We start from the raw sequence: 13,717 nt of genomic DNA on the forward strand, positions 1-13,717 counted from the left end.
TTAAATCGTAGCAGAACAGTGTATTTTTTTGTTGGCGTCAATTTCATTCTCCCTATTTCAGGGTAGTGAAAGTGAAATTTCTAAATGACTCCTACCTTTCGTGATTTCATTTGTTAGTCGGAGTTTATATGTCAATTAATCGTACAAGGATCGTACTAGGAAATACGTCGTACTAGGATTTGTATGATATCATATATGATCGTTGTATGACTACTAAGAAGTGGCGACCCGGGTACGTCAATATATAATCAAATTTTATAAGCACGGGTTCCAGAAAACATGGTTTTCAGTTTTTGTAGATTTGATATTGAGAACATTCGAACACAACCGATCTTCTTACTCATTCGTATTTTCGTACAACAGATGTAAGATATTAATAAGTATGCACCATTTTAGTACCTGAATGTTAGAATCAGCTATTAATAATGAGCTCCAACCGAAAATCATTTGAGGCTATCAAGAAGCTTCATGGTCTAATCGCTGTTTACAAGCCTCAAAATGTGTCAACTTCGACTTTAATGAAAGATGTCAAGTCGCGATTGCTAAGTGATTTGAACGATAACTATCACCATGGCCCTATCAAGCGACAGTTCTACCTCGTAAACTGGAAGAGAGACCGAAAAGTTATTGAAGAAAGCGTCCTCAAACCAGGCTTTTTGGCGCAAAATGACCAGAGAAATCTGACGTTGTTGTTCAATTATTTGACAACGGAGGAACTGAACGATGGCAAAAGTAGTGAATTGGATGCAGTACAAGTCGAAAATTTTGTTCAACTGCAGAAGAATTTAGTCGATGTTGCGTTTTCGTGAGTGTTAGTTTTGCGAGTTTACTTCCATTATCTTTGTTTGAGAGCCACAAATGCCATTGATTTTTGGTGTAATTTTGATTAAATTTAGAAAATTCTGTCAGTTTATTGCAAGCTTTTTAAAATCTGACGAATTTGGGTTCTCATACATAAGTTGAAAAATGCTCTTTAATATACATTTGCCCTAAAATCTATATGAAGATGGCCTCGCTTTAAGTTAATCGCTGCTAGGAGTTTAATTGTTGGTGCGACCAAAGAATTGCTGAAGCCTTTTTAATGAACAGTATCGGTATATTTTTTTCGTTTTGATTCCTGTTAACGTAGTGCTGTTCTACCAGTTTCTATTCTTTTAGCGCCGAGAACCTCAAACATAAACACGATCTGCAGCCTGCCAAGCTAGAAAGAGTTTCAGAAGATGGACAACTAGCAGTAATCAGTTTACCGAGTCTCGCAGACCATCCTCTTGTCAAAGGACCTTTTCACACCACACTTTCTATTGACCCTGTAAACTACCTCGACCATTTCACATCGGGTATTTTACTCCTCAGTGTCAGTCCTCAACCCATATGGCAGAAATGGATGAAGGATAATTTTTTGAAGCGAAATCACAAACAAGTTTTCCAAGTTTTGGGCCAGTTTGGACTGACAACAGATGATTGGACTGTATTTGGGAAGAACAGACATACTTGTGATTACAGCCAAGTGGAGGTAAAATGGCTGAAGCGGAAACTGGTGCAGTTTACACACGATCATCACAATGCAGTGAGGAAACAGTTGAAGGTTTGTTCCTCCTTTAAGCCACGTGTCTTACTGACTGTATCTAATTTGATCGTGCAACTTTTTTAGCAGTTTTGATCGTCTCTGCGTGTCGCAGAAAGTTAAAACACAGCTCTCAAGAACAATGCTTTAAAAACCAGTGCGCCGCGTTTGAATGAGATTCCAGCAGACTTTTTGCGGTTGTCCTAGAAACTCAGCTGTTTGATTCGGAACTAGCGAAATGATGAAGAATTTACTTTTAAACTGAAGCAAGAATGCCCATTGAATATGCAACTTATGACTATCGATGAAATAATCAATTAAAATATATTTATAAAAATATAAAAGTATGCTGTGGGCGGTTAAAAGGGTACAACAAGAACGACTTTTGAAAACGCTAAATTAGACTACCAAACTAGTTCGAAATCAATCGAATTCTTTCTGAACGTAAAAACATGTTGGAGTACTTGTGAAAGTTTTCTTAGTCACAAAGCATAATATAAGATTCAATGAGAGTAGTGTACGCCCGGATCATAGTAACATTGTAAATCAGCGCTGAATTATATTATTTCGCAGACTGTATTTTTACTATAAACATATTATGATCATGTTTTACCATGAAAAGTGTAAATTCAGACAAAAAATTTCGAAGACTGTACAGAATAAAAACAGCATTGAATTTCATAACTTCGCAAAGGCTGGCGAGAATTGATTTTCAGTCTCATATCAGAGTAATTTAGACCTGTTCAGCAAAAAAAAACGAGAGTTCAGCAAAATGAAATAAAACTATAAAAATCTGCAAATTCGGTCCAAATTTGTCAGGTTCGAGGCACTCTTCGTTTATTTACTGGTTTTGACGTGTATTTACTGGTTTGGTGGTTTTTTTGCTAATCTTAATACATTTCTTGCAACGTTTTATTATAGCTGCGAAGCTGTAAGCTGAGCGTAGCTATATTGTGGTGCTCTTGGTTTTTTACAATTCAAAGAATTTGAATTGTATTGGGGCGCTGTCTTTTTTCTAAGATCTGTTCACACATTTTCATGATTTTGGAAGTCAAATTGGAGTAGTGATTTTGGTCACGCCGAAACAGGAAGTGGAGGGAAAAAGCGAGTGGTTTTGCGGCGTGAAATTTTTTCGCTCTAAATTTAAAGTGGAGTGAGAAAACGGTGTTTGAACAAAACTTCGCTTTCTCGCTAGTGGTTTTTTGGTTCACATGCGAAAATTTCACTTTGATTTTTACTGATTTTTCAATTTTTTGGATAAGATTTTTTTCTAAATGGTTTTCCCAATCCATTCATAGTCCGTTCTGGGTATAGTTTTCTGTTTAGTCAATGAAAATTCTTTGAATTGTACGTCAGGACTTGTCCTGCTATGTTTTTTTTGTTTCGTCGTCTGACGCTCTTTTTCCGTTTTACATTAGTTCACACAGCAAAGCTGAAAAAGTCAAATTTTCTGATTGACTTCTTCCTCTCACTAACGGCATTTGCGCGCGTGACGTCATTTCTCACTCGGTTTAGCGTTTTTAGGTTATTTGCGTGATTAGATTTTGATCTTACGTGACTTACCTCACTCAATAAAATGACTTTTGCACTTTAAAACTTAAGTTTAATTTGAATTTGTTTAAGGTCAAAGGAACTCATATGTGCAGTAAAAGTCCCTAATAAGAGGCTTCTGTGGAATGAATTTTAACAAGCTTTATTAATTTATCGCTGAATGTTTTTTATCCTAGTTTTTTGAGCGGCGTCGATTTTTTTTCAATTTAGATCTGTATCTGTTTCTAACTCTATTATATGGCACGCAGGTCTATTCTTTCGCAGCTATTCCGGCAATCTGCCGGCTATGTTGATTGTAAGTCATCTTCATGCTCAAAATGTGCATAAAAAATTACTTAGAGATTACCAAGTCAAAACATTTGGAGCTTAAAAACGTCTGAGAAACAGTAAATTTCAAGTTATTCATTAAACCGCAGCTGCAAAAGTCTATCCTAGCTTCAATTAAGAAGCAGGAAATTTACTGAACTTTTTCGATTTTTAATGTACTCCTAAGTGGTTTCAATCACCAGGGCATCAAATTACAAAGAAGTTCACTTTTATTCGTACACATCTGTGTTTGTCTTCCATGCAACAGTTTTTCAATTGACCCTAAGTATCTTCGAGAGAGATTGCCGGAAAGCTTTGAAAAAGTACCTTTAGATTAGTTCAAATTAAAAAAAATGGGCAGATTTTAAAATATTTTCGTTTCCAGCAGCCATAGCGAGTTGATAAGTTACTATGTTGAAACAAAACATGAAAAAACCCAGCTCAGTTGTCGTTGGCTCGCAAATACGTTGTGCCTCGCACTATGAAGGATTGTGAGTTATGACAATTTCTAAAAATGATTTTAATATTTTTTTAAGAATTAAATAGTTTCAGGCGCTTGCCCTCTTTTAATTGGTTTTTTTTTCGGTCTTGAACCTTTGATTGAAATTCTTGTGCTCACTTGGATTTAAGCAATTAAGTTAAAGCAAATTAAATCAGCAATAATTAGTTGACAAAATAACACAAATTGAAAGTATTTTAATTTATTTGTTCCGACCCCATTTGTGGGGGGAGGAACTATATAATCAAATGGGTTTTTTGTTCAGACTTTTTTGGCCGAACGATATATTCTTCGTACAGAAGTGTGAGCGGTGTAACTAAAAAGCTCATCCAGCTTAGAGTTCGGAGTTCAAAAGATTTTGAATTTTGTTTTTTTCGAGCAGTTATCGAGGTTTAAATTTTTGTGTGAACACGTGATGTTCGGCATGTTTTTTTTCACTTTTAGCATAATTTTTGAAGTTCAGATATTTTCTATAGAAATTTTAACCCAAAATTACATTTTATGATACAAATCAAACATTTTTTTTTCACAGATGAAAGGCAATAAAAAGGCAAGATTTTGTCTCATAAGGAAGTTTACTATCAAAAAATTTTGATTTTGAGAGCTGTTATTTTAAAAAGCATTTCATATTTTATTTCAAGTCACTTACAGACTGGTCACTTTTTAAATCAAGGTTCTGTTGATGACTAACCTCATTTGCAGTCAACTGATGCTCAATGAACAAAAAATTCGTTTTCAAGGAATCGCTCATCTTTTTTTATGGCTTTGAGTTTTCGTAATTTTTATTTAAATTTTGGTATTCTTTGAGACTTTAGTAAAGTTTTGTAGTCCTATGGCATAAACTCGTCGACTAAAATCCAACAGGGCTCCTAAAGAGCAGTAAGTGAATCTTTGTAGAAAATTGAGTTGACAGCTAATGGCTGTTAAAACTTTAACATTAAGTTTTCGAAAAAAAAAATTGTTGAACATTCACAGATGTTAAACTTGTTTCTGTGAACTGTAAGTCAATCTCGCTATTGACAGGGCCCACTTCTTTTCTTGTCTATTCCAACCAAAAGGAAACCAAAATTAATCTGTTTAGCAGTTTTGTATTCAAACTTTTGTCTCTATGACTTGTTGTCACGAATTTCTTAATTTCTTTTAAACTCTTTGGGTATTTTTTCGTAATTTTGGTTCCGAATGAAGTCTTATCACATTCTCCTATTTTTGAAAGTTGCCATTGGCTCAGGGAAGACGTTCAATTGATCACGAATAAGTTTTTCAGGGAAAAATGTGTGTTTTAATGGCCTCGACACTCTTCTTGCACTTCTCTGCTGTTTTTTTTTGTTTTTGCTGTATTTGTTGTTTTTCTCATAGTCATACGACTCATTGTGATGACGTGATAATATAAGGATGACACAAATTATTGCCTATCAATCGAGGCATAGTTTATATCCTGTTTATTATTGACTTCCGTTGAAAGCTATTGATTTTTTATTTTATGACTTTCATTTTACGGCTTTTCTCAAAAATTTCGTGGCCTATAACTGAGTGTTGAAAAAATGAAATTACTCAATATAGTAAGTTTTAGCAAATAGCTCTAAATTTTATGATATTTTTTCTCTTCGATAATTTTTTAAACTTTTTAGTTTTGTTGTTTTATTCGTCAACTTGTATTTTTTTCTCATCATCGAGAGGCCTCATCCAATTCCTTATAATTCAAATCTTAGTGTGTCTATTGATTTTACGTCATAACTGATGTTTTGTGTGTTGGACAACATTCATTTTATTAAAAGTTTTGTTAGTGGTCAAAATTTGTGTTCCTTTTCTCTTCTTTAAGCACATTCTCGTAACACCAGATCCCGTTGATATCCGAGTGACGCCCAAGTGAACATATTTAATCTTTAAGTATATTTTTAATTGAATTAGTATCACTAACATTTGAAATAAAAGAAAACATAATTTTCAGATAACTTTGGAAGATTTTAATGGCTTCAATATTTTTTGTTTTAGCAAATTGTTCGTAATCTTTTCGGTTTTTCTTCATCTTAATTCCGTTTTTGTGACTTATTCTAACCAAAAACAGGTCTTTTTGATTGGTTATTGACTTTTTGGTAAAGTTATCAAGAATTTATGGTAAATGTATTATTTAATTCATTTAGTAGTTTGTGTAACAATTTTTTTTGAAAGTAAGATATATTTTTGCTTTTCTCCATTTGGTTGACGGTAAAGTGAAAAATGTAGATGAGCGTGGGTCGGAACATCACGTGCAAACGCACATTAACGAGCCTCCTTGTTCAGGTTAAAATTCAGATTGAATTGTTTTATATTCTGTGTGATTGAACATCATGAAAAATTACCTGAATTTGTCATTAAAATTTCTGAGACAATGTGCTCGAGAGACAATATTGTCAATAGTATAAATTACTTATATGAAAGCAATAGCTTAAAAGAGTGACCATATTTAATCTTTAAGTATAATTTTAATTGAATTAGTATCACTAACATTTGAAATAAAGGAAAACATAATTTTCAGATAACTTCGAAAGATTTTAATGGCTTCAATATTTTTTGTTTTAGCAAATTGTTCGTAATCTTTTCGGTTTTTCTTCATCTTTATTCCGTTTCTGTGACTTATTCTAACCAACGACAGGTCTTTTTGGTTGGTTATTCTGTGTGAATGAACATCATGAAAAATTACCTTAATTTAACCGTCCCGTATTTGGATTGTTTCTGCATAAAAGGAGGAATAAAAGTACAAGCAGGGCATGCAGGATTATAGCGGGGATGCGGAATGACATTGGGGTGGACGGGAGGTGAAAGAGGGGCGTCAAAACCACCAAAACAGTGTGAACTTAACAGTATAATTTCATGTCGTCAGCAGCTTCAATGAAGAACACACTTTGAGACTAGCACAGCTCGAAGCAAGCTGCTCAATGCCATCCGGGCCTTACCTGCTGATCCCGTTTTCAAGGACGAAAATGAAAGCTGTCAGACGAGAAAATGGTGTAGCAAAAAATCGCGTAAAAAGACCACAGATAATATAATTGCTACAAACTTCGCGTTTGAGAGCAATTATTGTTTTTAATTAAGGATTTTAACTTGTATAAACTTAGAGAATGTCGGAATGATTCAAGTTTGGTAGTTCAATTTTTCAGTATTTTTTTAAGTTTAAGGAACGTCTAAGATTTGAATGAATTTAAGCAGGTTCATTAAAATTAACTGCTCAACAAAACCCACATGCCCTGATTAGAGAACTCCCGTGTTTTTGAAGACTGTTTTTAAAAGAAATTTCTGTAACGAATTAGGACTCTAGAGGCGTTGACAGAAGACATTCGATGAAAAGGAAAAGGCCTACCCCCGCATATAGAATTCCTGGGGTGTGACAAAGGTTTGGAAAAAAAGGTAAAGCAGGCAGCGTAAAAATAGCTGGAAAATCTGTTTTTAGTGCGCATTTAAGGTTTTAACTTTTGCCTTTGCTGGGTTTTTAGGTAAACTAAATACAAATAGGGTGTTTCTAATAGAACGGCGTTTGAAAAAAGCGCAGTTGTTATTCAAATATTGGTTGAGCTTTATCGCTGGTTTGCATGATTACAATGAAATGATTTTCAAGGATGAGAAGCAGGTGTGCACTAGAACTTAATTTGTCATATTAAAATTTGTCGTATTAAGTAGTTTGTGTAACCATTTTTTTTGAAAGTAAGATATATTTTTGCTTTTCTCCATTTGGTTTACGGTAAAGTGAAAAATGTAGATGAGCGTGGGTCGGAACATCACGTGCAAACGCACATTAACGAGCCTCCCTGTTCAGGTTAAAATTCAGATTGAATTGTTTTATATTCTTTGTGAATGAACATCATGAAAAATTACCTGAATTTGTCATATTAAAATTTCTGAGACAATGTGCTCGAAAGACAATATTGTCAATAGTATAAATTACTTATATGAAAGCAGTAGCTTAAGAGAGTGACCATATTTAATCTCCAAGTATAATTTTAATTGAATTAGTATCACTAGCATTTGAAATAAAAGAAAACATAATTTTCAGATAACTTCGAAAGATTTTAATGGCTTCAATATTTTTTTTGTTTTAGCAACTTGTTCGTAATCTTTTCGGTTTTTCTTCATCTTTATTCCGTTTCTGTGACTTATTCTAACCAAAGACAGGTCTTTTTGGTTGGTTATTGACTTTTGGTAAATGTATCAAGAGTTTTTTTCGTTATAAGCTAATGGTTTTCAAGACTTTTGAAAATATTTGATTATTTTTGGTTGATTTTTGAATTTCGCCTCCGTATTTGTTCTTTTTGTCAACTTTTTGACTACATTCATTAATATAATGTCCTGTCTGCTTTGTAGTAACAAGAAAGTTAATAGTAGTTCAGGTTTTATCTGATTGTATTTCGACGTTGTTACTGGGTGCTTTTAAGTTAAGATGTTGAATGTTTGCCGTAGAATGTTTTCGTTTTTGCTCATTTTGTTGTTCGATTTTTTTTGCTCCCGTAGTCTAATTAATGGCTGTTCTTGTGAGCGCTGTAATGAGGCTGGGTATTATTTAATTCATTTAGTAGTTTGTGTAACAATTTTTTTTGAAAGTAAGATATATTTTTGCTTTTCTCCATTTGGTTGACGGTAAAGTGAAAAATGTAGATGAGCGTGGGTCGGAACATCACGTGCAAACGCACATTAACGAGCCTCCTTGTTCAGGTTAAAATTCAGATTGAATTGTTTTATATTCTGTGTGAATGAACATCATGAAAAATTACCTGAATTTGTCATTAAAATTTCTGAGACAATGTGCTCGAGAGACAATATTGTCAATAGTATAAATTACTTATATGAAAGCAATAGCTTAAAAGAGTGACCATATTTAATCTTTAAGTATAATTTTAATTGAATTAGTATCACTAACATTTGAAATAAAGGAAAACATAATTTTCAGATAACTTCGAAAGATTTTAATGGCTTCAATATTTTTTTGTTTTAGCAAATTGTTCGTAATCTTTTCGGTTTTTCTTCATCTTTATTCCGTTTCTGTGACTTATTCTAACCAACGACAGGTCTTTTTGGTTGGTTATTGACTTTTTGGTAAATGTATCAAGAATTTTTTTCGTTATAAGCTAATGGTTTTCAAGACTTTTGAAAATATTTGATTATTATTTTTGGTTGATTTTTGAATTTCGCCTCCGTATTTGTTCTTTTTGTCAACTTTTTGACTACATTCATTAATATAATGTCCTGTCTGCTTTGTAGTAACAAGAAAGTTAATAGTAGTTCAGGTTTTATCTGATTGTATTTCGACGTTGTTACTGGGTGCTTTTAAGTTAAGATGTTGAATGTTTGCCGTAGAATGTTTTCGTTTTTGCTCATTTTGTTGTTCGATTTTTTTTGCTCCCGTAGTCTAATTAATGGCTGTTCTTGTGAGCGCTGTAATGAGGCTTGGTATTATTTAATTCTTTTAGTAGTTTGTGTAACAATTTTTTTTTTTTGAAAGTCAGATATATTTTTGCTTTTCTCCATTTGGTTGACGGTAAAGTGAAAACTGTAGATGAGCGTGGGCCGGAACATCACGTGCAAGCGCACATTAACGAGCCTCCTTGTTCAGGTTAAAATTCAGATTGAATTGTTTTATTTTCTGTGTGAATGAACATCATGAAAAATTACCTGAATTTAACCGTCCCGTATTTGGATCGTTTCTGCATAAAAGGAGAAATAAAAGTACAAGCAGGGCATGCAGGATTATAGCGGGGATGCGGAATGACATTGGGGTGGACGGGGGGGGGCTGAGTGAGGGGCGTCCAAACCACCAAAACAGTGTGAACTTAACAGTATGATTTTATGTCGTCAGCAGCTTCAATCAACAACACACTTAGAGCTACTAGCACAGCTCTAAGCAAGCTGCTCAATTCCATCCTGGCCTTACCTGCTTATCCCGTTTTCAAGGACGAAAATGAAAGCTGTCAGACGAGAAAACGGTGCAGCAAAAAATCGCATAAAAAGACCACAGATAATGTAATTGCTCCAAACTTCGCGTTTGAGAGCAATTATTATTTTTAATTAAGGATTTTAACTTGTATAAACTTAGAGAATGTCGGAATGATTCAAGTTTGGTAGTTCAATTTTTCAGTATTTTTTTAAGTTTAAGAAACGTCTAAGATTTGAAGGAATTTAAGCAGGTTCATTAAAATTAACTGCTCAACAAAACCCTCATGCCCTGATTAGAGAACTCCCGTGTTTTTGAAGACTGTTTTTAAAAGAAATTTCTGTACGAATTAGGACTCTAGAGGCGTTGGCAGAAGACATTCGATGAAAAGGAAAAGGCCTACCCCCGCATATAGAATTCCTAGGGTGTGACAAAGGTTTGGAAAAAAAGGTAAACCAGGCAGCGTAAATATAGCTGGAAAATCTGTTTATTTTTAGTGTGCATCACAGGTTATAACTTTTGCCTTTGCTGGGTTTTTAGGTAAACTAAATACAAATAGGGCGTTTCTAATAGAACGGCGTTTGAAAAAAGCCCATTTGTTATTCAAATATTAGTTGAGCTTTTCCGCTGGTTTGCATGATTACAATAAAATGATTTTCAAGGATGAGAAGCAGAAGGTGTGCACTAGAACTTAATTTGTCATATTGAAGTTTCTGAGACAATTTGCTCGAAAGACAATAATGTCAACAATATAAATTACTTACATGAAAGCAGCAACTTAAACGAGGTCAATATTGTAATGCCTTGTTTGTGTTAATTTCACTAAAATTTTCTTTTAGCTACCTGTGCTCAAGTCAGATTTAGAACATGATGAAAATATTGAGCAACTTCTATTAGACTCGAGAGTGTTACAAAGACGAATGCTGATGCTGCACAAAGTATCTTTAACGAAACTGAGTCTACCACATGTTGAGCTGAAAATGGAGCTTCAAAACTGCACTGGAGAGTTTTGCAGACGAGTACTTCATCAGATTGCCTTCAAACAACGCACTTTTGGATGCGCCAGAAAAGTCACGCTACAGAAGTTGGGACCGATTACGCTCGAAGAAACCCTGGTTGTTCCCCAAATTAACGTTGAAACTGTTCAAGATAATATTTCACAAATTAGGCTACTTTTGATGGGGCAGATTGATGACGATATTGGATACAATTTAATTGAGAAGAGTACAGAAAATAACTTGATTGAAACTAGATCTCAAGAACGATTGATTTTTGACGTAGATTATGTTTTGCCGAATTGAACATTTCAATAAGTTTTTGTTTTTAAATTTGAGGTCAATTTTTGTCTGAGATCTCGGGGAAAGAAAAAGTTTTTTTCTTCTGTTAACTGTATAAAAAAGACCTAAATGAAATGCGCTAAAAAAAACTCAATTCTAACGGCAATTGTAAATTATGGCATTGTGAGTAAATGACAAAAAATTACATTTAAAAAAGACATTTCCTGCCTCTTTTGAGATTATTAAATTAAATTGAAAATATTAAGCTTTTTTTGGAGTCAGAGTACTGCGAGCATCTTACTCAAAGTAAGAAGTCGCATATGATTTTCGCATGATATGGTAACGCATGATATGGCTCAAACGCAACAGCAACTTGAAGCTTCAATCGCACGTGCTGTCAAAGATTCCCTGGCGACTTTTAAACACCAAGTCAAAACAGAAATGGTCGACCTCGAAAATAGGTTGTTCTTGAAAACACTGTCGGAAAGTGATGTGCACGAGTCGTACAACAGGCGAGATAATGTAAAAATTTTCAATCTCAAAATGGACGAGGGTAAAACATGCGAAGAGTACAATGAGACTATTGACAAAATACTGGAAGTCATTGATCGAGTCGAATCAGTTGTTGAGGCCTCAGACATTTCAATTGCTCACCGCCTGCCTGGAAAACGCAATCCTATCATTGTGAAGTTCAATAGAAGGGTGGCAACACTGGACCTTCTGAAGAAGAAAAAGAAGCTAGCAGAGGTGGACGACATGAATTATATAAGTGTGGTCGAGGATATCACCAGACCCAGATTGAACTTCTTGAATATTATGAAAACTGACAACCGCATCAAAAGTGCCTGGGTGCGTGAAGGCGTACTGCACTACATGTGGAACAACGACACTAAAGTTTATAAAATTTTCAGGTTGCATGAAGGTGGCTCAGTGCTCAACTACCCCCTCTCTGACGTTCTTGTCTGTTTCAATGGTGTTTTTCCCCCAAACAATAACTCACAAGTCTCTTGAACCCCTCCATAAACCCCTACCGTCACGTGATAAACCCTGTACATCTAAACCCACCCAGATAATATCTATTTTGCATTTAAACATCCGCTCAATCAGGAAAAAACTGCTGGAATTGGAATCTTTTATATATGGACTTGAATCACTTCCCAAAGTCATATGCCTTACGGAGACACACTAAGATGATGATGATGATACTTCTAATTTTCGCTTGCCTGGATACTCGAACATTTAGGTGAAAAATCGTAACAAGTATGGCGGAGGGGTGATGATTCAAGTCCATGAGAGTGCGACGATAATTAAAACCTTGCAAACTCCATTCGAGGAGGCAATATGTGTTGAAATCAACAGCCAATCATACAAATTTAAAACCTTGGTGATTTACAGTAAACCTTGAACTAACAAAAACCAGTTCATTGAGTTACTTGATGAATATCTGCAAGGTAATACTTCTGCCACAATGCCTTTTATAATATGCGGGGATTTTAACATCGATACAAAATCTCAGAATTTGATTAGCAGTAACTACGTCGATATTATAATTGCAAACGGCTTCAGTCTGTTCGATAGTTCGGATCGTCCAACTAGAGAGACTGATCATTCATCAAACTGCTTAATCATTTCATCTATCAAAATATTCCTTCTTTTAAATCAAATATCCTGTTTCATCGAAACATCGCAGATCATTATCCTATTCTAGCTAGTTGGTTGGTCAACGACCTCGATCAGACTGACGCTCAGTGTAAATTTCGAAATACAAAATTTATTCATGACGAATCTCGGAGACAGCTCTTCCTTGACTCCAACAACACCTGAGTCTCAGGGAAGTTGAAATATTAAGTAGTCGTGATCCAAGCATTGCTTTTGAAATCTTTAACTCGAGTTTTATTAAGGTCTTTGATAAGTTTGCCCCAATGCAAAAGGAAAGGAAATCAAATCAAATAACAAACCTAAATGGTTGACAAATTCCTTGAAAAATCTTAAAACCACGCGTAACAAAGCTCATAAAAATGGAAAAGTAACCCCAATAATCCAGATAATCTGGCGAATTTCAAAATTCAGCGTAAAAATTTCGAAAACGCGTACAAAAAGTCAAAAAAATCTTGCTGTGCAGATAGGTTTAAGTCTTGCATTGGTGATTCAAGACAAACTTATCATTTACTTAAGGAAATCAGTGGCAGAAGTACGCACTCAAAAAAGATTCCTATTCTAGCCTCTTGTTATGAGGCGAACCAGTCACCCTCTCTCGGTGACGTGGCAGAAAAGTTCAATCAATATTTTGTCAATGTACCTAATAATATTCGTCAGTCGATTAATAACGTTCCTCCTATTCGCATTCCAGACAATGACAAGTCTTTATATTTATACCTGTTGTCAGCGTTTCAAGTGGAGGAGCTCATTGACAGCTTGGCTCACAAAGCATCATCTGGTGATGATGGCTTAAGTAATATATTAATTAAATTATCAGCCCCTGTTACGGTTCGCTTCATGACACACATTATTAATTGTTCCTTCACTCATGGCTTCTTCCCCGAATCGCTCAAGTATGCAAGGATACTTCCTCTACACAAAGAAGGCAGTAAGTTAGAAGAAAATAACTACCGCCCTATTTC

At 34.7% G+C, this 13,717-nt stretch overlaps 1 protein-coding gene across 1 annotated transcript; it reads left to right on the forward strand.

Annotated features, from left to right (window-relative positions):
* Positions 1-321: 321 nt before the first annotated feature.
* Positions 322-11,133, forward strand: LOC142340134 (pseudouridylate synthase TRUB2, mitochondrial-like). The gene is made up of 3 exons (XM_075390599.1): positions 322-805; positions 1,159-1,585; positions 10,659-11,133. The coding sequence occupies exons 1-3, from the start codon at positions 426-428 to the stop codon at positions 11,118-11,120; spliced, it is 1,269 nt and encodes a 422-aa protein (XP_075246714.1). The 5' UTR covers positions 322-425; the 3' UTR covers positions 11,121-11,133.
* The last annotated feature ends 2,584 nt before the right edge of the window (positions 11,134-13,717 follow it).

The sequence above is a fragment of the Convolutriloba macropyga genome, chromosome 5 (genome assembly GCF_964194025.1).
Source record: "Convolutriloba macropyga chromosome 5, txConMacr16.3, whole genome shotgun sequence".
NCBI classification, from domain to species: Eukaryota; Metazoa; Xenacoelomorpha; order Acoela; family Convolutidae; genus Convolutriloba; species Convolutriloba macropyga.